This window comes from Podarcis bocagei (genome assembly GCF_964188305.1).
Source record: "Podarcis bocagei genome assembly, chromosome: 12".
NCBI lineage: Eukaryota > Metazoa > Chordata > Lepidosauria > Squamata > Lacertidae > Podarcis > Podarcis bocagei.
This window is the reverse complement of record NC_138137.1, coordinates 42062325-42088329: the sequence shown is the minus strand read 5'-3', so window position 1 is coordinate 42088329 and position 26005 is coordinate 42062325. Positions and strand designations below refer to the sequence as shown.

The window sequence follows — 26005 nt, the reverse complement described above, 5'->3', positions numbered from 1 at the left end:
CAGCCCATGGATGGTCCAGGAATCAGCGTGTTTTTACATGAGTAGAAAGTGCCCTTTTATTTAAAATGCATCTCTGGGTTACTTGTGCCCCCCATCTTTTAAAAACCATTGTTTAACACAGCCTCACACACCTATAAGCATTCAGCCACACAACCCTCCCACCTGCTTTCTGAAGGGCCATTCCAAGTACCATTTCTACAGGTGAGTGGTGGCTGAGACCCAGGTGTCAATTTTATTGGTCCTAATTTTTTAAGGGAAGAGCCCCTTAGCAGCTTTCCCTGTGGTTAAGTGAGGTGGAGCCACAGAACACCCTCCTGCAGTTCTCTGCAGTCAGGATTGTTTGCAAGGAACAGCTGTCAGCGATTCTCCTAGGAGAAAAATTTGAGCAGAATCAATACATTTGATAGTGAAATCAGTAAGAACTTTTACGATGTCTTGACTTAAATAAAGCAGCCAGCAAATCTTTCCCCCTCCTCGCAGTTCAGTTATAAAGACTGTAATAAAGTATTAGTAAAACATAGTTTAATTGATGTTTAATGACTTCCAATATATTCCAAATGACCATCCACAAGTTATTTTTTGACATTTATTAGGAGCCATTAGATAACAATTTCATTGTGATTTTTATGACACAAATCTGATGGGTAAAATCTGATGGATTGATAGATAAATTAAAATGTAATGGGGTTTTAGGGTGAGGGAATTAGGCTATCTTGCAGGTCTGTTTTCGATGTCATAAATGAAAGGAATATTGTTTGAAAAGATTTGTTTATACCTTTTGGCTTTCATAATGTGCTGTAAAAATAGGTGTGTGGCAAGCTGTTATCACAGATTAAAAAGCAGGATGTGGGGCAAACAAATGTTAAGGGATTTGTGTCAACCCCTGAGCCAGAGTTGCACATAAATGAACAAGCAAGATTGTGATTTTAACTCACACAGGAAAGTAAAGTTTTACTCTGCATTTTGTTGACACTTCCATTTATTATTTCCTTAAGGGGTCTTCCAAAACACCTGTTTGCTGAGCATTCATTGTGATTTCTAGGGTGTGTACTGTATATGTTTTTACACATCCCTCCCAAACTTTTCGATGCATTTTCTTGTCACTGCAGTAACTGCAAAAAAAGACTTTTCTTAAAAAGTGGATTTGCTGCAGTGATCATTCATTGCACCCATATTGTGCAACCTCATTGTGTCATCAGACACATAAGAAAAAGTTGGTACCTGAATTTTCTTATTTTCCCTCTTTTTCGTCTCCCCCCACAACCTTTCCTGTCCTGCATCTTGGATAGTGTGTCAATACTTTAAACTGCAAAGAGCCATAAGTGCTTCAGTAGAAAAGTGGCATATAAATCTAGAAAGGAAAGGAAATGTTCCATGATTCTCACCCCAACCGCAGATCAGTTGCCAGCTCTGATGCACACCTGAGATAGCTCAGTTGGTAAAGCATGAGACTCTTACTCTCGAGGTTGTGGGTTCGAGCTCTGTGTTGGGCAAAAGTTTCTTGCATTGCAAGGGGTTGGACTAGATGACCCTTGTGGTCCCTTCCAACTCTACAATTCTATGATTCTGTGTGAAAGCATGCAAAAAGTCTTGAGTTCAATCCCTGGCATCTGCTGGTAGAAGTGGGAGAGACTCCTGCCTGATACTCAGGAGAGCTGCTACCAGTCAGGTTTGACAGTATTGGGCAAGGTGGATCTATGGTCTGACATATAATTCATTTATTTCCCTTTGTATCCCTCCAGAAGCAGTGTGAAAATGTGGCTTTTCCAGAAAGCTTTTGAGATTGGCTGAGGCAGTTTTGAGGGCATTGTTGTACATTTGCATAGCTATTTCAACTTCTCTGCTGCTATATCCTGTGTGTGTTTGTGATCTGCAATTACCAGTATGTTTAATATGGTTTAGTCACAAAGAAACGCAGGGTATACCATTTTGAAATAGGCAAGCAAACAGCGAATCTACAAAAAGTCACACACAACTTATGCACCTCCCTTCGGACGCTAGACTGTCTATCACTGACACTTTTGTTCCAGGGAGTTGGGAACGAAGCATTTGTTGGGGTACTTGTAGCCTCTGAGCATGTTGTCTTTCCTAGGCAGAGAAGTCAATATAGGCACTGATTTCTATGTTTGAGAGAGAGAAAACTCTTAAGTTCCCTCAACAGAACTCATTACGTTACCGGGCAGCTACGTGTTTCTCCAGTTGAACAAGGCGAAAAAGTTTTGACATTTCCCCCACCCCACCCCCTGGCTGCAGAGCAATCAAAATGGACAATAAAACTTGCCAATTTATGAACAGCTGAAATATAGGCCTATGGGGAGGTGTGTCAACCTCATTCAGATTGATGGCCATGGGGAGTCCCTCTGTTGGAGAAACAAGATAACTTTGAAACGAGGCGAGGAGGAGGAGGAGGAGGCCAAGTGTGCGTAAGACTTGGCCGAGGAGCAAAGCCCAGATTTTTCGTTGGGTAGGTTTTTCCTAAATGCCTTCTATAGAAACTTCAAACATTTTTTCCAAGCAACGCTCCAGGTAAAGTCCCTTGACTTGCGTATCTAAAGGAAAGCACTTTAGCGGCAAACCTCAGGAGCAGATGTCAGCATTTCTGGGACTCATTTGACATCACTGAAACCAGCGCAGGTGGCCCTGCTGGCAGGGGCCTGTTGGGCCATGCCAGGCAGTGGTTGCAAAACGCTGCAGCATCTCGCCGTAGTTTCCCGGAAAAACCAAACCAAATCAATTCCAGCAGCTAATAAAGAGAGCCAAGGGGAGATGGCTTAGGAGTGTGGAACTCTGCGGCTGGCATTGAAGAGGAGCTGTAAAATCCAGATTCAAAACTTTCTTAAAAGACAAACAAACCCAATTACATTTAAATAGCAAAACTCGGTGTTATTTATGATCAGCATTCCCCCATATTTGTTCATATTTATCATATTTCTTCACACGATTAATACAATTTGGAAATTAAGTACAGTGGTACCTCAGGTTAAGTACTGAATTCGTTCCGGAGGTCCGTTCTTAACCTGAAGCACCACTTTAGCTAATGGGGCCTCCTGCTGCCGCCGCGCCGCCGGAGCATGATTTCTGTTCTCATCCTGAAGCAAAGTTCTTAACCTGAAGCACTATTTCTGGGTTAGCGGAGTCTGTAACCTGAAGCGTATGTAACCTGAAGCGTATGTAACCTGAGGTACCACTGTAGTCCGTGCATGTTTATTTTATTTATTTCAAGCTTTTATATACTGCTTAACATGCTCCTGTACCACTAGTGCAAATGCAGCCCCCGTAGCCCCCTGCACTCACTCAAATGGGCAAACCTTTCTGGACAGATATTGTCGCTGTGAGGAGAAGACAAAAGGCTTGAGTCTCTGGAATTTGTCTCAGTGGTGCCCTGTCTTCAGTGGCGTGTAACCGGCTTGAGTCTCTGGAATTTGTCTCAGTGGTGCCCTGTCTTCAGTGGCGTGTAACCGGGGAAAGAGCCTTCTTAGTGGTGGCACCTGACTTATGACAATGGAGTCTCACTTTTAAGTTTCAGGCACCAGATCAAGCTGACGTCTTCGTTTTTATTCATCCAGGCATTTTAGTCAATTTTCTTGCCAAGAGAATGCCCTGGTGATTTAATGCCAAATGATTTTATTCCTATGGCATTTCACCCTGGTTCTGTAATTCATATGTTGCCTCTGTTTTCATCTTGCTGTTTGTACTATTATTATTTTTGAGCCCTTACTATTATTTATTATTGTTGTGCATTATATTTAATTTATTATACATCCTTTTGTATGCTTTATCTTTTAAATCATCCTGCCACCTGCTTTGGAAGCTTGCTTTCAAACTGAAAACCAGGCAACTGATAAAACAAAACAAAACCAATAGCTGTTCCATTCAAGGTATTCTCCAGCTCCAGGTACAAAGCCCAGTCGCTGGACTTGTGTGATGAACACTCACCCTGAGGCTACAGAGAGCACTGGAGGGGAGAGTGGTTAAAAATCTTCTTTGACGTGATGGTGAACCACAATACCCAGGAAGCAGGAAGAGATATTTCACCCCCCTCCACCTCATTTGCCTGTTGTGCCTTGGGAAAGGAAACAGGCCCCGCTTGCAAGAGAGCAGCCAAGGTGAAGGCCGACACAAACAGAGGCGCTATTTAATTCCTTTTCGCTCCTTGAAGTTCACAGCCGAGCGGGATTGTACTTCACAGTGAAAGAAGAAGTCCTGGGAAAGGGTGCAAAGGATTGTGCCTCGTCCCATGAGAAACCCTTCCTTTAATTAGGAAAAAAAGAGACCTCTGTGGGGGTTGGGTCTCCTCCCCTCTGTGTTCCTCACAGGCACTTTCGATGTGTTTTACCAGTTTGGCAGCAAATCCCTCTTCTTCACAATTATTGCTGAGGGGGCTGTGGTTTGCAGAGCACAGGCTTTCCTCGTGGACAGTTCTGGGTTCAGTTACTTGCATCTCCAGTTACAAAGAAACAGGAAGTGGCTGATGGAAGAGCCCTTTCTTGACCTGAGAGACCTGGACAGCTGCTGCCAGTCTGAGCAGGAAACACTGGGTTAGATGGCCTGACCCTCTATTTAATTCTTATTCTGTCAGCCAAGCCCACTTCCTGTTGAACTTCCACAGGACCTTTTAAAAAAATTATTCATAAGGCATGTTTTCTTACTTGCGATTTCTTACTTAATTTTAATCTTGGGTCATTGTGCAAACTGGCATTCCTATCTATTAGCCTAGCCATAGTGAGTGCCTATGGACTGAGCCCAGTGAGGTTAGAAGAGCGATGGCTTAAATACTAAGGGAGAGGGGCGCGATGGCGGCCTTCCTCCCAAACCGGGAACCATAAGGAACAGGGATGAAGGAAATTAACAGGAATCCCAGGGAAGGAATGAGAGTTTGAAATGTCAGTGCAAGGCCTTGATTCCGCGAATCCAGAAAAAGCCTCAAGCCCATTAAAGCTAACGGCCACCACAAGGCAAAATGGGATGATAGAGGAGCATTTGCTGGTGCTTTCTCTGGCTCATGGCCTAGCTCTGTGTTACTGCAGCAGAGCTGCAACTCGTCAGGTGATCTGGCATAAGGGCCTCGGATTGGCACAACGGGGTGCCAATCGTGGCACTAGGTGGGTGCCGTCCATCTTTTGGGAGGGTGGCTTCCTTCTCAGCCTCTTCTGCATCAAGATTGGGAGTAGTCACTTTTTTCACCCAAGGGCCACTTTACCTTCTGGGCAATCTTCTGGAGGCCACATGCCAGTGGTGGGTGGGGCTACCAGGAAAAGTTGGTGGAGCAATGTACCATAGCCTGGTTTTCTACACATGCTACTCCCACATCCCTCTCTGTCCTCCATCCAGACAAGCAAGAAGCATTACTGGGGTTCAAGGACATGCAAAATACTCAGGGGGTGAGGGGGACCAGTGAGGGGTGTGTCCTGGGGAGAGTTCTGAGGGCCAGAGAGAGGGGCCTGGAGGGCCACAAGGGGCCACAGAAAGCTGGCTTATACTGTTGGCCCCTCTTAGTTCAGTATTGCTTACACCGACTGGCAGCTGCTGTCCAGGGTTTCAGGCAAGACACTTTCCCAGCCCTATCTGGGATTGAACAAGGGACTTTTTTTGCATGTAAAGCAGATGCTCTCCCTCTGAGCTATGGAGAGGTTCCCCACCGCTGACCAAGAACCTCTAGCCACTCTACTGGAGGTGAGAACAATAATTACTTTGTTTTATTTTTACAAAGCTTACAAGGTTGTGTTCCATCCTTGCCTGGGTCTTCCACAAATACAACAGGAGATCTGAGAGGCCATTCCTTCAAAGCGAATTGTTTGTGCAGTTTTCCCGGGCAATTAAGAACAAGACTCATCAGTGTGAGTCACACTGAACCTTTATTAAAGACTCCACTCTGGCTCCAGAGTTTATTCTGCGGATCCCTGTCTCAAGGGACTGGCAAACTTGTGTTTGGAACCAGCAAAAAAGAAAGCATCTTATTAGCATCATAGAATGGTGATGCTCAAAGGAAAGGACTCAAAGGTGCTGCTACCTCCGCCCCCTCCTTGCACGAGGGCCTCAGTTACTTGCCTTGAGAGATGGGGAGGAGGCAAGACGGTATGTAGGGACAAAGGAAGCTGTCCTGTACTGAATCAGACCACTGGTCCATCTTGCTCAGCATTGTCTACACTGATGGGCCAGCAACTCTTCAAGCTTCCAAGGAGGGGACAGTCCAAGCCCAGAGTGGAGATGCTGGGAATTGAACCTGGAGCCTCCTGAATGCAAAGCGGATGCTCTACCACTGAGCTAGGACCTTCCTAGCAGACCTTCCCCAGGCAATGACTCAGCCCCATTTGGGGCAAGCAACAGGATGCTCACCCACCCCTAAATACCTGCCTTTGACATTTGCAAAGAAAGATGGTCCGTAGCAAAATGCATGGTGTGGGACCTAGAGTGGTGTGGTGGTTAGAGTGTCAGACTAGGACCTGGGAGACCCGGGTTAAAATTCTCACCGTGAGACCTTGGGCTAGTCACTATCTCTCAGCCTAACCTACCTCACAAGGTTGTCATGAAGATAAAATGGAGAAGGGGGAGATGTTTGTGTACACAGCCTTGAGCTCCTTGGAGGAAAGGGGTATAGAAATGCAATATCAATCAATCAATGCTGTGAGCTACTATTCAGGTCAAAACCTAAGAGAAGTTTGGCTTCAAGACAGCAAAAAGATGCTTTGAAATCATGGTTTGATTGTCACACTCAAGTACATCTGCAGCAAGCTAAGCATTAGAAGCAAAGCATGCAGATCAGGTACCAGTTGGGAAACATGGTTGGGTTTTTTTAATTTCTGGATTCTCAGTCCAAGTCTGTGGGGAGTGGTAGAATGATCTTTTCTCTCTCTCTCTATCCCTCCCCCCGGACATGCATATCACAAGCAACTAAATGCTTGTGATACATTCTTATATAAGCATAAGAAGTAGTGGTTGTCATACAGTCCCTTATTTGAGAGGATTTTGTCTAGTAACATCTGTGGGGAAGGTATGACGCAAACTGTTCTGTATTTTTCACTTTAATTCTTGACCAAAAGTACAGCCAACTTTTTTGTAACGTCAGGTCTGCTAGAGACAAAGGTTAAGGTTTCAGCAGGCCGGACCTGGCTGCCTCTTGCGCTGTCCACATATGTACTGTGTACGGTTCACATCTATTCCATTCTGCTTGTTTGGCAAACATTGCCTCCAGCAACTACTTACAATCTGTTAATCAACACGGCTTTAGAATCTTTTGATGAAGGGCAGCTCAGAAATATTTTACATAAAATAAACAAACCCTCAGTCAAAAAACATTCCATTTCTCCTCAGAGAAGAGCCTGAGCTCATGCTTTTAACTGAAGGATGGGTTACCCTGAGTGGTGGGGCGGAGATTTGAACTGCCATTGTCCCAGCTACAGCACATGCTGCCAAGGGCACAGGTAGAGCTTTCAGGGAGATTTATTAAGGACAGCAACATTTTATTTATTGCATTTCTATCCCACCTTTTCTCCAAGGACCTCAAGGTTGGGCTAGTCTGGTGTTAGAGAATGAGAGAATTTGTTAAGAGGAGTCAGTCAAACAGTTGCGATAATCAGACAGAAGGTATTAGGAAGTTCTAGGCCGGTAAAGAAACTAAAGTTAAGATACTGACAGGAATATTATCTGAGAAACCATAAACTTGTTAATGTTTGTAAAATAAACTTGGGGGTTTTTTTGTTCACTTTAAACAACTGTCTAGACTCAGCGTTTTACCCGAGAGTAACGGGTTGGTGGCAGTGGGGAAGCGAGAACAGTGGTGGCACAGGGATCAATAGACCGTTAAATGTCCGGGGACCCTGTGTGATCACCACACCTGGTCTCTCAGGTCTTAGTACAACACTCCAACCACCACACCACACTGACTCTGGGAAATCTGCCTTGCCCTTTAGGAAATTCCCTGCCCCACAGCCCTTCTGTGGGCGAGGATGCCCTCCAGTTGTGGAAACCAAAGCCTATGTGGGTGACTCAGGAAAGGGAGGAGGACGTTGGGGAATGTGGCAAGAATATGGTGGCGGCGGTTCTGCTCAGCGTCCGATATGGATGGATGGAGACCTGTCCCACAACATCTGAAGACTCGACAGGAAAGAAGGAGCAGCCACCCCCTTCATGACAGCTGTGAGCCAGAGCTCTGGAGCAGATGCATTCCAGATGAGCACCACTGTTGATTCATGTGCAGGGCGTGACCACGGCTTGCATTTCAGAGCAAGGCAGCTGACATGGACACATCGGCGTGAACCACCTAGATGCAGGATGCTGGCTGTTTTCTTTCCTTTTCTCTCTCTCTCTCTCTCTCTCTCTCTCTCTCTCTCTCTCTCTGCTTCCCTCCAGCCTTCTCCTAAGCACCTCTTAAGGGATCCCTTGCTTCCCTTCTGAGTCATAATCTGAAAGCCTAAATCTGTTTTCTTGGAAGGACATCTTATTGACTCCGGTCCATCATTTCCAAGTAAGTGTGCTAGGACAGAACCCTCGAGGCATTTTATGCCATATCAGGGGGGCCCGTTTTAAAATATTAGGAATATAAGAAGCAGCTTTATACCCAATCAGACCAGAGGTCTATCTAGTACAGTATTGTATACACTGACTGGCAGCAGCTCTCCAGGATTTCAGGCAGCCCCACCTGAAGACTAAACCTGGAACCTTTTGGGGGCTCCCTCACTGCACCGTGGGGCCCTTCCCCACATGAAGCCACTTCCCCCTCTCTGGAATCTCAGCTTCCCCATTCTACATTCATGCAACAGACTGGGCATAATGGTTGCAACTGGATTCCTTTTCTCTCTTGTACACCGCTGCTCACCAAGGGGTTGGGTAGAAGAGGTTTGTACCTCCCCAGGAATGGCCCACCTCACCTACAGCTTGAAGATTTCTTGGTGTAGCTGTCTCTCGTGCCTTTCACCCGTGTGGGGACAAACTGAGATTTAACAGGAAACCTGCCCATGGACAAATTTCTGACTATTGTGCAGCTGAAAAAAGAATCCCAACAGGAAAAACAACGATATAGGAAGCCAGGATTCAGAAGCTGCCCTAGATAAAGTCAGATCCTTCGCTCACCTTGCTCAGAGACAGGTGTTTCCTTTCAATACTGGGCAGTATGTTTGAGGCTCTTTGTAAATAATAAGCAACATAGTTGTTATGATTTTAGGGAAGGGAAAGGGAACAGCAGGTCTCTCCATGCCCTTGCCCAACAGGGTGCCCTCCAGATGTTGGACTACAAGTCCCATCATCCCTGACTTTAGGCCCTGCTGAGCAGGGCTGATGGGAGTTGGAGTCCAGCCACACCTACAGGGCCACACACACTTCCCATCCCTAATCTAGCTCAATATTGTCAGCCTTGACCACCAGTGGCTCCCCACCAGGGATTGAGTATGGGATCTTCTGTATTGAAAGTAAGTGTTCTTCCACTGAGCTACCCTGAAAACATTGCTGGGGTCTTTAGAAGATGTTTAAATAATTATACAACCTTCTTTAGGCATCTGAAGGCAACCCTGTATCGGGAAGCTTTTAATCTGTTGTGGTTTTGTATATTCTGCTGGAAGCTGCCAATAATAATAATAATAATAATAAATAATACCACCACCATGTTAAAACACTGGTCCCAGGTATGGGGAACCTATGGCCAATCAGAAGCTGAACTATAACTCCCATAATCCCTGGCCATTGGTCATCCTTGCTGAGGCTGATGGGAGTTGTAGTTCAGCAACATCTGGAGAGCTAAAGGTTCCCTGCACCTGGTCTATGCTGCCGGCCTGTTAGTGGTTCTCCAGGGTTTCAGGCCTGGAGATACTAGGGTTGCATCTTCATCCAGGATGAGGAACCTGCAGCCCTCCAAATGTTGCTGGATAACAAACCACACCCACCCAAAATAGTAGCAGCAGAAGCAAGAAGATAAAATAGCAAATACCCAGCTGGGCCAAAATAAAACCGTGCGCTCAAAGCAGCTTTGACCAGTCACAAAAGCTTTCTGGGGAAAAACCCAAGGTTTCACATGGCAACCAGAGGTATACACAACAAATTGCCTTGGCGAAATACCCAGTTTATCTGGCCTAGTACTGTTGACACTGGCTGGCAACAGCTCAGAGAGGGGTCTCTTCCAGACGTACCTAAGAAATGCATGCAGTCTGCATGCAAAGCCTGTGTTCTGCTGCTGGGGCCAAACCTGTGTGCTTTAAAACTGCTGTCCAAGAATAAGGAACACAAGGGAGATGAATGGCAGGAAATTACCTTTTGCTGCATACCACGCCCGAGGTATCCCTTCTGCAGGAACTCTTCCCTAGGCTGTTGAGACTGGCACCCCAGGCCTCTGAGAAGGGAAATACCTGCTCCCTCCACCCAGTTCCTGTCCAATTGTGTAATGCTGTGACATGAGGAGAAAAGGAAATTCCTACCCAGTGGCGTTGGCTCTGGGCTCTCAAGTATGAGCAAACTTATCTGTGGCTCCCCTTACTCAAGTGCTACAGCATCGGGCAACAGCAGCTGTCCTGCAGATGACTTTGCATGGCTAATCAGCCCTGGGATAGCTCATTCGGTAGAGGACAAGACTCTTAACCTCAGGGTTGTGGGTTCGAGCCCCAGGTTGGGCAAAAAGATCCTTGCATTGCGGGGGGTTGAACTAGATGACACTACGCTACAATTCTGTGATTCTGTGGATGAGCTCCTCTGCTCTAGTGTAAGGTATATGTGTGATGCTCTTCACCACCTGATCAAGCCGTTACTGCTTCTGGCTTGCCAGCAAGCAAAGCCTTGCTTTGCCAATTCCCATCCATTCCCAAATAGTGACCTGCCTTCCAGCCTTGAATTATACATACATGAGGGTAAACACTAATTGTGAGAAAGGCAGGAGAGTCCCAGTTCAAATTTCAATGACAGCAATGAACTCAGGGGGTGGGCCTGCCCTGAAGCCAGTCTCTCTCTCACCATCTGCACTATGGGGGCAAGAAGGTGACCCACCTCACAGGGTTGTTGTAAGGACTGAGATTGTACAAGGGAAGTGATCTGAACAGTCTAAAGCACTATATAAATAAATTCTAACAATGCAAGCCTATGCATATCTAGGCGGAAGCGAGTCCCGTTTAGTTAAATGAGATTTACCCTCAACAAAGCATACATAGTATTGCAGCCTTCTTCTATTATTTGCTTTCCTCACAAAAGTGACCTGAAACAACTACCAAAAATAGTGTAAACACTGTAACCAATTATGACAAACACAGCCAATAACAGCCTTTTGGAATATTCGTGACTAGTTTGCACCCAGGTGGCCCATCTATGGACAAGGTGGGGTTTTAATTTAATTTTTTTGAAAAAAACAACAACACACACACTGATTATTTTATAATCAGCCAGTATAAGAAGCTTCTGTTCATCCGTGGCCACAGAATGCTTGCCTGGAGATAACAAGAGCTCATCACTTCCAGGAAATACTGGAGATCAGATCTGATCTAATTTGATTTCTACACAGCTGGAGAGTCCTGAACGCAGGTGCCAGGTTAAGATGCTGCTATTTTTGCGGGCATTTTAACAGTAGTGTTGGGAAGGTGCTGCTATATTCTAAACCACGGGAATCCATACTGCTGTGAGGGGCGAGCGCTGTTGTGCCCAGGCCCCTGCTTTTGGGCTTCAATGCAGACATCTGTATTATGGCCTCTGTAAAAGAGCAGAATGTGACACTAGATGGGACTTAGGCCTGATGCAGCAGGCTCCTCTTAAATTCTTAATAAATATCTCTCCCACCTTCCCCACTGCTTTTTACTCTGTCTCCTAGCTCCTTTCTGGGGTTCCCGTTGCATCCAGTAGATCCAGACCTACCTTCTGCCCACAGTCCCAGCGTGAGCTCCGTGCCCAAGTCATTCACCTTGGTGAGCAGGTAAGCTCTCAGCAGCCCATCTCACTGGGCAGCGTGAAGGCAGGACTCGGAATGCAAAGCCAGATGCGAAGCCAGGTGCGGACGCCATTTGGGTTGACGTCAGCTGGCTCTGCCTGGCAGCGATTTGGAAAGAGGCATTTGGAGAAAGGATTGGGGCGCTGAATTATTGATGCGCATCAATATCCCGAGTAATAGACTCCCCTCTCTCCCCAGCGCTCAGGTTTCACGGGATGCAATTTCCCCAGACTACAGCGCTCTAAAGCTTCGGATCTGGGTTTTTAAGCCACACATGAAAAACCCTGCTCTTAGGACTCTTTGACAGGGGCAACAGCTAAAAATGCTCCAAGGGCAAGCCTAGCTGCTTGCATGCCATCTATGAACCGTGCCACCTTCTCACAGGTGCTTGGAAGGTTGCTGTAAGCAGGACTTGGAAACAAATGGTGTGTGTGTGGGGGGGACTGCCCCAGTGAGGCCTGCAGCCCACTCTGCGAGGAGGATGAAGTCAGTGTCAAAAGCTGCCAGCATCCTTATGGCTTCCTGAAGTTAATGAGCCCTGCTTCGCTTTCTGTTGCTGGTTCCCAAATTCCCTTTAACAACACACGGAGGTGGACGTGGAATCAACTGAGTGCTGGAAAAAGCCTCTCGTCATGCAGTTTCAGTTCAGGGCTAGTTTACAGAAATCCGCACCACAGTTTTGCCAGCCAGCCTTCACACCCAAATTGCAAGAGAAGAAACGGGGAGGTGGAGAAGGGGCTCTTGAGAGCTGTGAGAGGAAGGCTCCTCCCCCGCCCACCTCCCACTTGCAGCATAGATGATACTAACCCAGTCAGATGGGCTGAGTACAACTAATGAAAATATTACAAAATAATAATTATTATTATTATTATTATTGCTGCCTGGAGAGGAGAGAATCTGTCAGTTGTGGTTCCTTTCAGTTTCCCAAGCTTCAGCTGAGCTTCCCATATTTCTGCATGGAAATCCCATTTCTCTTAATAGGTACATTTTGTATGACATTTTTTCTCTCACTCACCCATTTTTTTTACAAGTTTCTCCCTCTGATATACAGCGGTACCGCGGGTTACATACGCTTCAGGTTACATACGCTTCAGGTTACAGACTCTGCTAACCCAGAAATATTACCTTGGGTTAAGAACTTTGATTCAGGATGAGAACAGAAATCGTGCTCCGGCGGCGCGGCAGCAGCAGGAGGCCCCATTAGCTAAAGTGGTGCTTCAGGTTAAGAACCGTTTCAGGTTAAGTACAGACCTCCAGAATGAATTAAGTACTTAACCCGAGGTACCACTGTAATGCATTGTTGTGTGTTCTGCATTTCGGTGCATGCTCTCCCCTAATTTGTACCCAGGGGCAAAAGTGTGTGGAGCAATGAATGTAATTTTTACTTTTGTACTGTGGGCTAGTTTTGTTCACGCAACCCTCTCTGTCAGGCAGGCAAGAGGCGTTCGCAGAAGACCACATCAAAGCCATGCAAAAATTCCGCAAAGCAGGGGCGGTGAGGGGTATAGCCTGGGGAGAATGCCAAGGACTTAACAGAAACATGAGAGGCTACATTTGACTGCTGGACCCTTAGGGACTTCCACTGTTGACACTTCTCTCCACCACACGGTGCCCTGTATCTTCCAGGGATTCTTTAGCTGTGAGACGCGTATTTGCAGGGGTTGTAACTAGCTGATCCTCAGGATCCCTTCCAACTCTCCGATTCTATGAAGGATCTTGCAGCAATCAGGGTCAGCCCCTGTGGGCCCCAGCAGGGCTCTCACACCTTGCAAAATGGCTCGAGCGCCGGCTGTGTTAGGAAGCAGCCATTCATTATCTGGCCACCAGGGTCCGCTTTCGCAGTTCCGCTTTCGCTCTTGAAAAGTCTAGCAGGGAACAGCTGGGAGGGCTTGTGGGTCGCCGTGCCAATTGTGGTGGGTTTGTTCTAGTGTGTCGACTCGTGCGCACCAGGTGCGGTCCCGATCGCGTGCCCCGAGCACTGCAGTCGTGCAAAAACAGACCAAGGCGCGGAGCCCCTCGCTGCCCCTTGGAGACACCGGCTCGTAGGCGATGAGCCGCAGTGCCAACTGGGTCACAAGCGGCGGGGCCGGCAGCTCCCTGAGCAATGCCCACAAGCGAGCACACGGGCTGGATCCGGCCTGCGTCCTCGGCCTCCACGTGGCTTCCTTCCTGGTTCAACAAGATCCCTTTCATGTTGCTCAATACGCTGCGAGTTTGACTCCCGCCACGCGCACCGCTTGCGCATTTTTTTCCTAGGGAGGAAACGCGAGGGGTTGCGTGAGATCAGCCGCCTCCTCCTCGCTGGCGTCTCACCAGCGAGCCCGGGCTCTGCTTCCAAAAGGGGCCGGGCTGGTAGTCGCAGATCCTGCCGAGAAGGTCGAGGCCGACCCCTTAATTGGCCTGAGGCGCCCTCTGCTGGACATCGCTCGGACTCTCAGCCACGCAAGCTCATTTCCGTAAGCGGCCGGCCAGCTGGTGACTCTTCCCCAGGCGAGAACCGGGAAAACAACACGCGTGGCTTGGGGCGTCTTCTGCAGGTACTCTTTATATTTATATCGCATACAGTTCCACATGTGTGTGTGTGTGAGGGAGAGGGGGGGGGGGACAGAACGTGCTTAGGCAAAGAAAAGTGATGGGAAAAACTTGGCCATTAGAAATATATTTCTTGATACATTTCTTTCCCACGGTTTATATACCAATTAACGCTTTAGTTTCTAAGTGGCATGCAGCAGAGTTAGTCAGATACAGTAAAGAAGAAGAAGAAGAAGAGTTTGGATTTGATATCCCGCCTTTCACTCCCTTTAAGGAGTCTCAAAGCGGCTAACATTCTCCTTTCCCTTCCTCCCCCACAACAAACACTCTGTGAGGTGAGTGGGGCTGAGAGACTTCAGAGAAGTGTGACTGGCCCAAGGTCACCCAGCAGCTGCATGTGGAGGAGCGGGGAATCGAACCCGGTTCCCCAGATTACAAGACTACCGCTCTTAACCACTACACCAAACTGGCTAAGAGCTAACCCTAAAAGCAGAAAATTTACTTTAAGTGCATTGCTGGAAATAGTACATGGGTAGGCAAACTAAGGCCTGGGGGCTGGATCCGGCCCAATCGCCTTCTAAATCCGGCCCACGGATGGTCCGGGAATCAGTGTGTTTTTACATGAGTAGAATGTGCCCTTTTATTTAAAATGTATCTCTATAATTCGTTCCGGAGGTCCGTACTTAACCTGAAACTGTTCTTAACCTGAAGCACCACTTTAGCTAATGGGGCCTCCTGCTGCCGCTGCGCCGCTGGAGCGCAATTTCTGTTCTCATCCCGAAGCAAAGTTCTTAACCTGAAGTACTATTTCTGGGTTAGCGGAGTCTGTAACCTGAAGCGTATGTAACCCGAGGTACCACTGTATTTTGCCCTGAATTGTGCCTTTAGGGCTATACCTCATCAAAATGCCGTGAGTGCAAGTTGTCCGGCATTGCCATTCTCTGGCAGAATTCACCTTCCTCCCCAGGGCCTCCAGAGGGACAATCTCTGGGTTCGAAGGATGGATCTTTGGAACATAGGACACAAATAGAAAGGCCAAGTCAGGAGAACTTTCTGCGTGAGCAATCTGAGCTGGCCATTTATTCATTCAGTTGCATTCCTACCCCACCTTTTCCTCCAAGGAACTGAAAGTGGTGAACGTGGTTCCTCCATTCTTCATTTAAACTCCACAACAACCCTGCGAGGTAGGTCAGGCTGAGCGGCAGCAACTGGCCCAAGGTCACCCAGTCAGCTTCATGGCTGAGTTGGGATTTGAATCCTGGTCTCCCAGGTCCTGGTTTGACACTCGGACCACTACACCACTCTGGTACCACCTTCTTTGCTGGAAAACCTCTGGCAAAATAACTCTTTGCATGTTGTGAATGTGTATCAACTCCCTTTGGCCCGAACATGGAAGAAGGAGAAGGTTAAAGTTGTTTCTTTGAATGCCTTCATTGTCCCCCAAATCTGAAAGGCCAGAATATTACTAAGCGAAATGTGGCATTGCATCAACATGAAGCAAGCCGCCAGGGGAGCCTTCTCCAACCCAGTGCCCTTCAGATTACAGTTCCCATCAACCCCAGCCACATGGCCAATGTGTACAAACATGGCATGCAGGAAACCCCAAATTCAATCCCTACTATCCTCAGGTAGGGCAAGTAATTTCCCCCTTCATTTTATTGTATTATCTTTTGGAAAACTGCTTTGAGGTTTTTTGTTTTTTGCAATTAAGTGGCATGTAAATTTTATGACACAAATAAAAATAAAATGACCCTAATCCCAAGGAGCCACTTGGGATATAGCCACTGATATGTAGACAATCTTGAACTAGGCTCATAGGCGCCGACTCCATGGGGCTTGAGGGGGCCCGAGCCCCCTCAAAAATTTGTTTGGGGGGGCTCTGCCCCCCCAATAATCTCCGGCGCCCCTCCAGCAGAGCGCCATCGCCGCCCCTCCCCCAGCCCAAAATGCACAGGGTCGGGCTGCATGCCTCCTGCCCTCCCTCCCGAGCAAAAGCTCCACCCAATTTCCTTCGGAGCTGATTAATAGGCGCAGCACGCTCTCCCCTATTCGCTCACGAGGAGGCGGCGCCACTTTATTTGCACATTCATGAGCTCATTTATTATTCATGAGCTTTCCCCGGCCCCCCCCCAATATTTTTTATAAGTCCGCGTCCCTGACTAGGCTGCAGGTGCCCTCCTGATATTGCTAGACTCGAACTCTCATCAGCCATAGCCAGCATGGCCAAAAATCAAGGATGATGGGAATTGTAGTCCAGCAACAACTGGAGGGCACCAGGTTGGTGAAGGCAGCACTAGTGTGAGGACATGGGGAGCCTGCCTTCCATTTTCCCTCTTCCCCCAACCTTTTTCCTAAGATAACAATGGGGACCCTTCAGATGTTGTTGGACTAAAACTCCTATCATCCATGGCCTTTGGGCCAGTCCCTGGGGGTGATGGGATTCGGATTCCAGCAGGTTTCTCATCCCTGCCGTATAATCATGATCATAAATGTAACGTTTATGGTTTACAAAGAGCCTCAGACATACTGCGCAGTAATTATATCAGGCTCACAGTCTGAGAAGACAACACTGTGAGGAAAGGAGGAGGACAAGGACATAAAGGGGAAGAAAAAAGATTATAGCAATTCATCATCTCAATATAAAAAAGGAAAAGGCAAGAAACCAGAGTGCAGGCTTCCCACTGATGAAGTTGTCTGTACTGGGCAGGAGCAGAAGGGTCAAGCACCTGTGTGCTTCACCCATTTGGGGAGAGCGTGTGAGATTGTTCACATTCTGAGGCCAGACAGAAACATTCGTAGCCAGCAGCATCTCTTGGGTTCCAGATTTCACTGGGAGAGGAAGTATGTCACTGAATTTGTTAATGTGTGATTGCGACCACATCGCAGTGCTCCACTGACCCACAGGTGCTCAACTGGATTCCTGGTATCCATACTCTCCATTGTAAACAGATCACCACCACCGTCAGATTCTTTTTCATTCCAGAATGGGTTTCTGATTGAACACCTGACTAAGCAAGGTGGGTGCACCTGGTGCCATGGTGGTCCTTATCACATCACAAGAGGGATGGGGGCCTGTGGGTCTCTAAACGCAGCTGGACTCCAGCCCCCATGAGTCCCAGCAGCCAGTATGGCTAATGGTCAGGGGTGGTGATCGGAGCTGTTGTCCAGCAACATCTGGCAGGTTCCAGATCTCCCAGCCCTGCACCACAAAGATCATAAACTAACCCTCCTAGAGTTGGAAGGGGCCACAAGGGCCCTCTGCAACAGGTGCAGGTTTAAAGCATCCATGACAGACGGCCATCCAACCTCTCCTTAAAATCCCCCGAGGAAGGAGAGTCCACAACTTCCCGAGGGAGTCCATTCCACTGTCAAACGGCTCTCACTCTCAGAAAGTTCTTCTGGACTCCTTTCTTGTAACTTGAAGCCATTGATTCAGGTCCCAACCTCTGGAGGAAACGAGCTTGTTCCCTCTTCCATGGGACAGCCCTTTAGATATTTGAAGATGGCTATCGTATCTCCTCTCAGTCTCCTCTTTTCCAGGCTAAACATGCCCAGCTCCTTCAACTGCTCCTCATAGGGCTTGGTTTCCTCTTCCTTCTTAGCGCTTCTTTCCTCACATTTGGTATCCCATGATGCACTGGGGACCCAAGCAGCAGCCTTCTTAGAAACTCAAAAGCAGTGAAGGGTTTTCCAGCAGGTGTTTTAAGCTGACCCTTCAATGCCCAGTTTAGCAGCCAGGATCTAGACTGGGCCAGGAAAAGAGTAACTCAGAAAAGGGAGATTTAGTCCAGATATTACTGGAGCGAAACCTCATTTCTTGAATGAATTGCAGAGGGCAGGCCTGACAAAAGACATCTGAGTTAGGAGGTGAAATATCACACAAGCACCCGGTAAATAAAATCAGCCGGATTAATTTCTTCTCTTCTCCTGCCCCGGCCCGGCTCTCCCAACATGATGCTCAATTCATCATCAAGCGTACAGCACACAACGATTTTCCACAGGAATTGAAGCACTTATGATAAAATGTTGCCAGCTCCAGCTACATTATTATAAAAACAACATCTAATTTATGGCGTTGGAGTGCCAATGCATTTCTTCACTGTAAGTCACCCCTGCCTAGGATGGGCTATAAAACTGTGAGGCACAATGGCTTTCCTCGCCGCTTGCGATATCGCAGTAATCAACCAGAAATATTTCCCACTGTGGAAATTAGCGCTGATTAAATTCCATAGCCCGATCTAATCACAGCAAAAGGTATTTTGACAAAACAGCACATTTTCGAGGTAGGAATTCAACAGTAGGCTCAACATTTAGGCAACAGAAAATTTTAGGCAGCCTCATATCATCAGTACTTAGGCATTTGCTTTGTCCTGCTGAAACGTGCCAGGAGTTTGAAAATGTATGTTACATTAAATGGCAGCTTTTTACTGTCTGTCAGGGTTCAACCCACTTTTCCAAGTTCCATCACTTAGACTGGAGGGTCTCCCATTCCAGCATACTATTGACACTTTTTATTGAGGCCCAGTAAATTGACCACCCAAAGCCAGACTTTTGCCTCTTAACAGTCATGATGTCATAGTAGGAGGATGCCGTAACGGTCACTATAATCATGGAGACTAGATTCTCCATATCTACGTAGTTTTGATTCCATTAGGAGAAATGTCCTAATGGAAAAAGGGCCATTTGGCACTGGGGCAGGCTGTCTTGCCTTCACAGAGCCTGAATGCCCCTGTGGATTCCTGCACTGAAGGTTGGGACAGATGACTGCCAAAGACCCTTCCAACTCTAAAATCCAGTGATTCTATCTCATGGATCTGTTTATTTTAATTAGTTTCTATTAAAGGTGTTCTTCTGTTACAAAACAGACAAATAAGTGGAGAAAAGTGCAGTGGTGGGGGGAAGAGATGGGGAGGTATTGTTCTTTCATTCTGTTGCATAGTGTTAGTGTAGGGTTTCTATCAGCATCATGTGGATTGGTCCTTTGTTTATGCTGATTGCAGAAGTGTGGCTTCTTTGCATGTTTATTTGAGGGGGTGGGTTGGGTCAGATTAGCCATAGTGATTTGTATGCTGTTGGGGGGATAGGTCATTGTCCTGTTGTGCTGTGTTATGTGGTAAAGGGGAACCACACTGGGGTGAAGATGGCCTCCTTTGCTTGTCCCCATGCTAATTTGTTTGTTGGTTGACTTTTCTAGTAGGGCAGTTTCCCATACATTTTGGTACCACTGGTCTACCGCATGCTCACTCCTGATCTCGCAGGCCTGTTCTGAGGACAATATGGGATAAACCCCCTCTGTACTCCCCTGAGCTTTTTGAGATCATAATGCAATTGCTAATAATGAGGGAATCAGATCCTATGACTTTTCTCTCAGGTGGTCTCAGCCTGGAGAAGTACACCCAAAAGAGCAAGGGCTCGTTAAAGAGACCCAAAAGAAACCAGTCGCAGCACTGATATCTGCATCCCAATTCCACCCGGCTGCATTTTAAGAGGGAACGAGAGAAAGAAAAATGTTTTGGATCCAATTCCCAGCTCCGTTGGCAGGTTGGGGGTGACACGTCAAGTACTTTCACCATTTTATGGCCAGGTTTTGGCAGGAAAGGAGCAGCTAAATTATAACCTTAGGGAAAACAGACAGATTTAACAGCCCATGGTTTCCTGGCGCCTGGCCCAGAGTGCCTTCCCTTAGCTCAGAGGGCATTGCTCTGTCTGCACCATGGCACCAGGCAAAGTAACAGGAGAGCTGGCAATGTCAGCCTGCAAGGTTTGACAGAAGAGACAATAGCACGTCGCTCATGCAGCAGCTCAGATAAGGCTCTGACAAGCCAGGAATATGGGTGTAATTTAGATCAGTGTTCCTGGAACCTGAGTGGTGCTGAAAAATAGTTTTGACATTTCCAAAGAGAGTTGAGCAGACATAAGCACATCACTTAATAGCTGAGAGTGTGAAAGGGCCAGAATAAGCAGGTGGGAACGGGATATAGCAAAAGGCAATTTAGCAAGGACCTCTATCCAATATTCTAGTTTGCTGCAAGCCAGCTTCTAATGTGGGGGAATAGGCAAGAATACAACACCCCTCCCCTCCTCATACACAGCCCGAAGTGGTGCACAGCTCTTGAGTTCACCCACTTCAGTCTATTATTTCATTCTGTGTAATGCTGGGAAGTGGAATCTGTGCCCATCCCATGTGTTTTTGGATTTCAGTGCCCATTATCCCTGACCCTTGGCCATGTTAACCAGGGCTGATGGGAATTGGGAGTGCAACATCACCTGGAGGAACAGAAGTTCCTCACCCAAAGTGTGAAGTATTGAAATGATTGTGGCAACACCAACATTGCCTCAGCCAACTCTTAGGTTGGTTGACTGGTGTTGCTAAACCAGCTCTAAGAAAAACCAGATGAGATGGTGAATCTATACCACAGTTCTGTCCTTTTCTTCCTCTGCAAAAGAGACTTCTATTTTTCTGTCTCATTTTCAGAACGCTTTAGAATTTGTTTAGACTTTTGATAGTTTACCTTGCAGAAGTGCAAAGAATGGCACCTTTTCCTTTCCTCTCTGCAGCCTCCCTGGCTGCCCACATTTCCTGATCTGAAAAGCAGCCTCAAAGGAGGAGATGCTGCACAATGTCTTTCCCTGACCTTTAATGGAAGCACAGGCACCTAGGAGGGCTGCAGAGTGCAGAGAGATGATTTGTAGAATGAAAGGGACCCTCACAAATGCTACTCGGACACCTTGAAAGTAATCGTGACAAAAACCCTGCAACCCATGATGGGAATTTCACAAGAAAATGATCTACCTTTGACCATTTTCAAATGCAGTTTCTTTTCTCATTCATTGATAAATAATGGTGTGGGGCTGTGCAGGGGGAGAACAGGAGTAGCTTTTTGAATTGCATTAATCTGGACTTCTAACTTCAGGTGGTGGTGGGAGCCTCACATGATTGGATGCCCCACTGTGTGTCCACACACACAAACACTGATGGGATCCTGCAGTCATTTGACTGGATTTTACATTTGAGTTTTGTAAAATACTGTGACCCCCCCCCCGCTAATTCCTGCATGGCCTTTTGTAAAACTAAACTAAAAAATCCAATAGTTTTTCTTCTCTGGGGTCAGGGTATATACTGCATGCCCTATGCACATATGTGATCACTTTTAGTTTATTGGTTTTAGTGAGTCACAACATTCTCTGCCACAGAGGAATAGCTCCCTTCACAGAAACCTGGACTTCCTGAAATTGCAGAGCCATGTTCTTTACATATGTGAAAAGTGTACCCATTTTGTAGAACATTTTAGACAATTGCAATGTGTTATATTGTGGATCTGCCTTTGAAAACAAACTGCAGCCGGTCCTGAAAGGGTGGCAAAAACATTAACTGGGACTGGAATAAGACCATCTTTACACCTCTCCTTTGCAGGCTGCACTGGCTCCCTGCATTTGGATCCAAATTAAAGTGCTGGTTTCAGTCTTGAAAGCCTGAAATGGCTTGTGATCAAGTTACCCAATGGAGCGTCTTCTCCTGTGTGCACCTGCTCAAACCTAAAGATCTTTGGTGGCTCTGCCAAATAAATAGGTTAGGCAGGGCCTTTCTGGTAGTGGCACCCCTGCTAGGGAATGGTTTTTCCAGGGAGGTTTGCTTGCCATCATTTTCATGATCTCTTCTTGTTCTATATAGCACTCCCACAAGAAAAGAACATGAACAAGCCCAAAACTACAGGGGGGGTGCACAGGTAAGTAATAACAGTATAAATAAGATTCTTTACAAAAAGCACCAGCATGGTGTCCAGATTTAATGCAATGGTAAAAGGTAGACAGTTCTATGCATTATTTGTAATAGTATATGTAATAAAACTCCAATGAATTGCATAAATGTGTTCTGGGTTTTCCAATCCACTGGAGGCTTTCAGATTGTGAATTCCCCCCCCCCCCCTAGTGCCGCATTTCCTACATTCTTACTTTATTACCTTTTGGCACCAGGTGGAAGAACACTGAATTCATCCAGGCTTTTTAAAGAACTTAATGTTTCACAGTCTGGCTCTTTGTGTTTTAAATTCGGTTTTGATTATGTTCATTTTTAGAATCAACCCATTACAGTGTCCATTATTTTATACTTCAGTGTTGTTCTTATAATCTGAACAGTTGAACAGTTTAGAAACTTCTGCTATGGTATCAATATAAATGAAATCAATAAATAATGAGCCAGTCCTCTCATAGCAAGCAATTACTAGTTTTCATCAAACATAGGCAGATCCCCACAGAAAGCAGGCTTGCATACAGGACTTGGAACTCAAACTGATGCTCACATATGTCACGGAAGTACAGCATATAATTTGCAGTTGCTTCCTGTTTTTTAAGCTGTGTTTGTTGACATCTCTGGACACTACTTATGCAGAAGTCTTAAGGACTTTGGTTTTGTGGGCTAAGTCACACGTTAGGTTACAAGGCCACTCAATTCAGTCTGTTCAATGTGCTTGATTGCATTTGATTTGGTCAGGTTAAGAACAGCATCTGAAGAGATCATCATGTCACTTAGCAACAATGGCTTGAAGATTTTCCTCCTGTAAAGGTAATTTTGAACGGTTAAGTCTACTAAAATGCTTTCCCCGGGTTTACAGGCAGGGAAAACATTGTACTGCATCTCTTTGAAAGACACATAAAAGGGAGGAAATCTTTTGAATATGTTGTGGTAATTCAAAGTGAATAGATAGCTACCTAAAACAGTAACCAGAGATGGCTTTGCATCCTTTGTTGAAATCAGAATTTAATTCAGTGCCGGGGGGGAAACCACACCACATGATTTCTGAGCAAAAGCCTTGAAACTTACTATATTTTAGCAGGTCTGATATAAGCCAGAGATTACGAAGTCGGCTAAGATCTAGAGCAATGATCCATGAGCCAAATTATTTTATCTGGCTATCGTTTATCTTACTACAGTTTAATCAAGGTATGATAATTTTTGTTCTGTTTCACTCATAGGGAAATGAAGCAACGAGGCTGCATTTCTCAGCAGTGCTTGCTATTGTAGGCGAATTCAGGAAAGGAGCTGCTGCCAATCTGCATCTTGAAGGTATATTTCAGTATTTATATCCATTTCTTCTGTCGCCTCTTTCCTACAAATGGCAATTGTTTATCACCTGGACCCATTAGCACGAGTGGTTCAAGACCTTAGACTTAGTGTCTGTCATTTTTATATTTTTCTGTATTACCAATCTCTTTATCCAGAGGCTCTGATTATGCAGCCCCATTATTTCATGAGCAGGGAACTCGGTGGAGAACCTTGGTTGCTTGTACACAACATTCTAGAGGACATTAGATCACAGGCACCAGTTCTCTCTTTATCACGCAATACTAGTTTTCTGAATCAGAAAATTTCTGCTCTTTGTTCACAGCACAATGCAAATATTTTCTCTGTGTTTTACTGAAATGAGGTATTTTCTGACAGAATCAGTTACGTGGGAGAAGAAGAACAAGCCTGTGTGCATTGCTAAGAGTTTATTCTGAAGCTTTGCTTTGAGTCTTTGTCATAAAAGACAGTTTATCTTTACAACAAGTTATTAGAAACTGAGATGTTTTTTTATTTCTACTATTATAAAAGTAGAGCATAGGAGACTTTTCAGAGCCATCTTCAAAAAGCAGACCGATCTTTTTTTGTATATAAACTGTACACAGAAAAAAAACAAGGCACTATACATTTTTGGGATAACAAAGTATATCAAAGTTGGATTTGGAGAGTTTCTCAAGAAACTCGTGTGATGACGCTTTGTTCAGTTTAGCACCTGAAGCAGCATTGAGACCAATTCGTCGCCTATTAAAAAGAGAAACCATTCAGAGATAGAGGGTGGGAAGACACAAAGAGAGAGTAAAAACATAATTGGTAGTTTAACTAATTAATTCAGACCAAGCAACTGCGCCGCCGAGCTACTTTTCTGAAAGTCCTTCTTGACTGAAGTCTTGAAAGTGAATAATACACATTGCATTGTTAAATACATCCTTGTCCTATGTGTTTTATATAAATATAAATTCTTTTTGAAAATCCACAGCTTTAAACAAAATAACACTTTACAAAGAGAACGTCTTCAAAACCCAAATGGCAAGTAGTGTAACGCAGCTAAAAAGATCCGCCATTGCTGCCGCAGCAGCAGCCTGAGAAACTGCTGCTAAAGTACAAGGGGGAACACAATTCATCAGCGGTCAAATTGCCTTACCTCCCCAAACAAAAGAGCCTGCAAAAGAGTTCTCTCACACATTTACAATATGACGTGATTTAAGAAGAGGCAGTAATCTACAGCCTTCCGGCGGTATCTTGTTGGCTTGGTGAGGGGTGTGTGTGTGTGTGAGCGCAAGTTGGCCACCCTGCTGCTCTTTGTCCACGAGGTGCTGAAAATGACACAAGATCCCAGCTTTAGCCCTTAACTGCAACATGGCCAGGTTACTTAGAAGAGTCCTTTTGCCTTTTTGAGGTTCACCTGTTTCCAGGAAGGCAGTGTGTTGTATTCCTCTCTTGTCATCTGCAATCCAGCCTGCATTAAAAGGATTGTTGAAGGGTAAGCATTAAGAAGTGTAAAAAAGAAGAAGAACAGCAATGCAAAGAGTGATTATAGAGACATCTGTGAGATGTGTATTCCCATTTACCTCAAAATCTTCATCTGAAAGGTAGATTTCAAGATTTAGTGGATCCACTCCCTCTGGGAGGGGCCTTGCTAAAAGTTCGGCCAATGGGTACAGCTTCTTGCATAGTTTGGCCAGCACATCTTCCACAAGGATTATCTGGTTAGAAGCTTCAGCATCCTAGAGGGGAGGAAAAGATTTAGAAATTTCAAGTGGTTCAGAAAGAAATAAGCAGCCAAATGTTCTCTACGGAGAAGTCAGGTGATAAACAAATTCCCCCCCACTCTGGAATAGCCAGGCCTCTGTTACTCAATCAGCTCAACAAAAACAAATATTTTAGCCAGACCTCTCAGTTCTTCGGACATAAAACATTTCCTTGCATCCTGGAAGCTTTATGAGTAGATGATAAAATCTCAGTCAAAATCCACCCACGCTGGTTATTCTCCCCCCTCAAATGCTTGAAGCTGCCTCTCCATGGTAATCCCCTGGCTTTTGCTGCTTCTCAGAACACCACCACAGCCACATTGCCAGCAGTGCAGTGGAAAACGGAGAAAGATAATGAGAAAGGTTGATTTACCATTTCTGTGATCTCTGCAATGTCCTCTCTGTGTTCCCAGCTTGGAAACATATTGGTGAAGGTCAGAGGTTCGAGACCAGCGTGAATTAGGTAAGATTTGGGAGGTTTCTTCACATTTTTTCCTATACATAAAAATAAATCAAAATAAATATGGAATACCTTGCCACCTTCTTCTAGACTTTTGTGAATTTTCCACTTAACTGAAAAAAAGCTTTCTGTTGTAAACCTTTCAAGCAAAGTGTCCAGATCACCCAGGACCATGTTTTAAGGCTCTCCTTGGCTCATAGGAACCTGTCTCAGCCTTAATAGCAGCCTGTCTTTCCTGGATATTCCTTTTGTGGGCCCTAGTGATGAGGCCTTCTCAATTGCAGAATGCCATCCTTAGGTGCAAAGCTGGT

General features: G+C 45.9%; 2 protein-coding genes across 17 annotated transcripts in view; one reads left to right on the top strand and one right to left on the bottom strand.

The window, feature by feature from the left end:
- Positions 1-25666, top strand: part of LOC308569883 (uncharacterized protein) — a 29910-nt gene extending 4244 nt beyond the window's left edge. Inside the window, exons 2-6 of the mRNA XM_081164136.1 lie at positions 11777-11878; positions 14150-14430; positions 22098-22152; positions 23399-23499; positions 25537-25666. Coding sequence (XP_081020262.1) covers positions 11777-11878; positions 14150-14353 — 306 coding nt within the window. The 3' untranslated portion in view covers positions 14354-14430; positions 22098-22152; positions 23399-23499; positions 25537-25666. The remainder of the gene's footprint in view (positions 1-11776; positions 11879-14149; positions 14431-22097; positions 22153-23398; positions 23500-25536) is intronic.
- Positions 23900-26005, bottom strand: part of SVIL (supervillin) — a 151961-nt gene continuing 149855 nt past the window's right edge. For all 16 annotated transcript variants that reach the window (XM_081164071.1, XM_081164072.1, XM_081164070.1 and 13 more), the window contains 3 exons: positions 25608-25729; positions 25055-25210; positions 23900-24942 (listed from right to left, as the gene is read on the bottom strand). In XM_081164071.1, the coding sequence (XP_081020197.1) occupies positions 24856-24942; positions 25055-25210; positions 25608-25729 (365 nt within the window). In that variant the 3' untranslated portion in view covers positions 23900-24855. The remainder of the gene's footprint in view (positions 24943-25054; positions 25211-25607; positions 25730-26005) is intronic.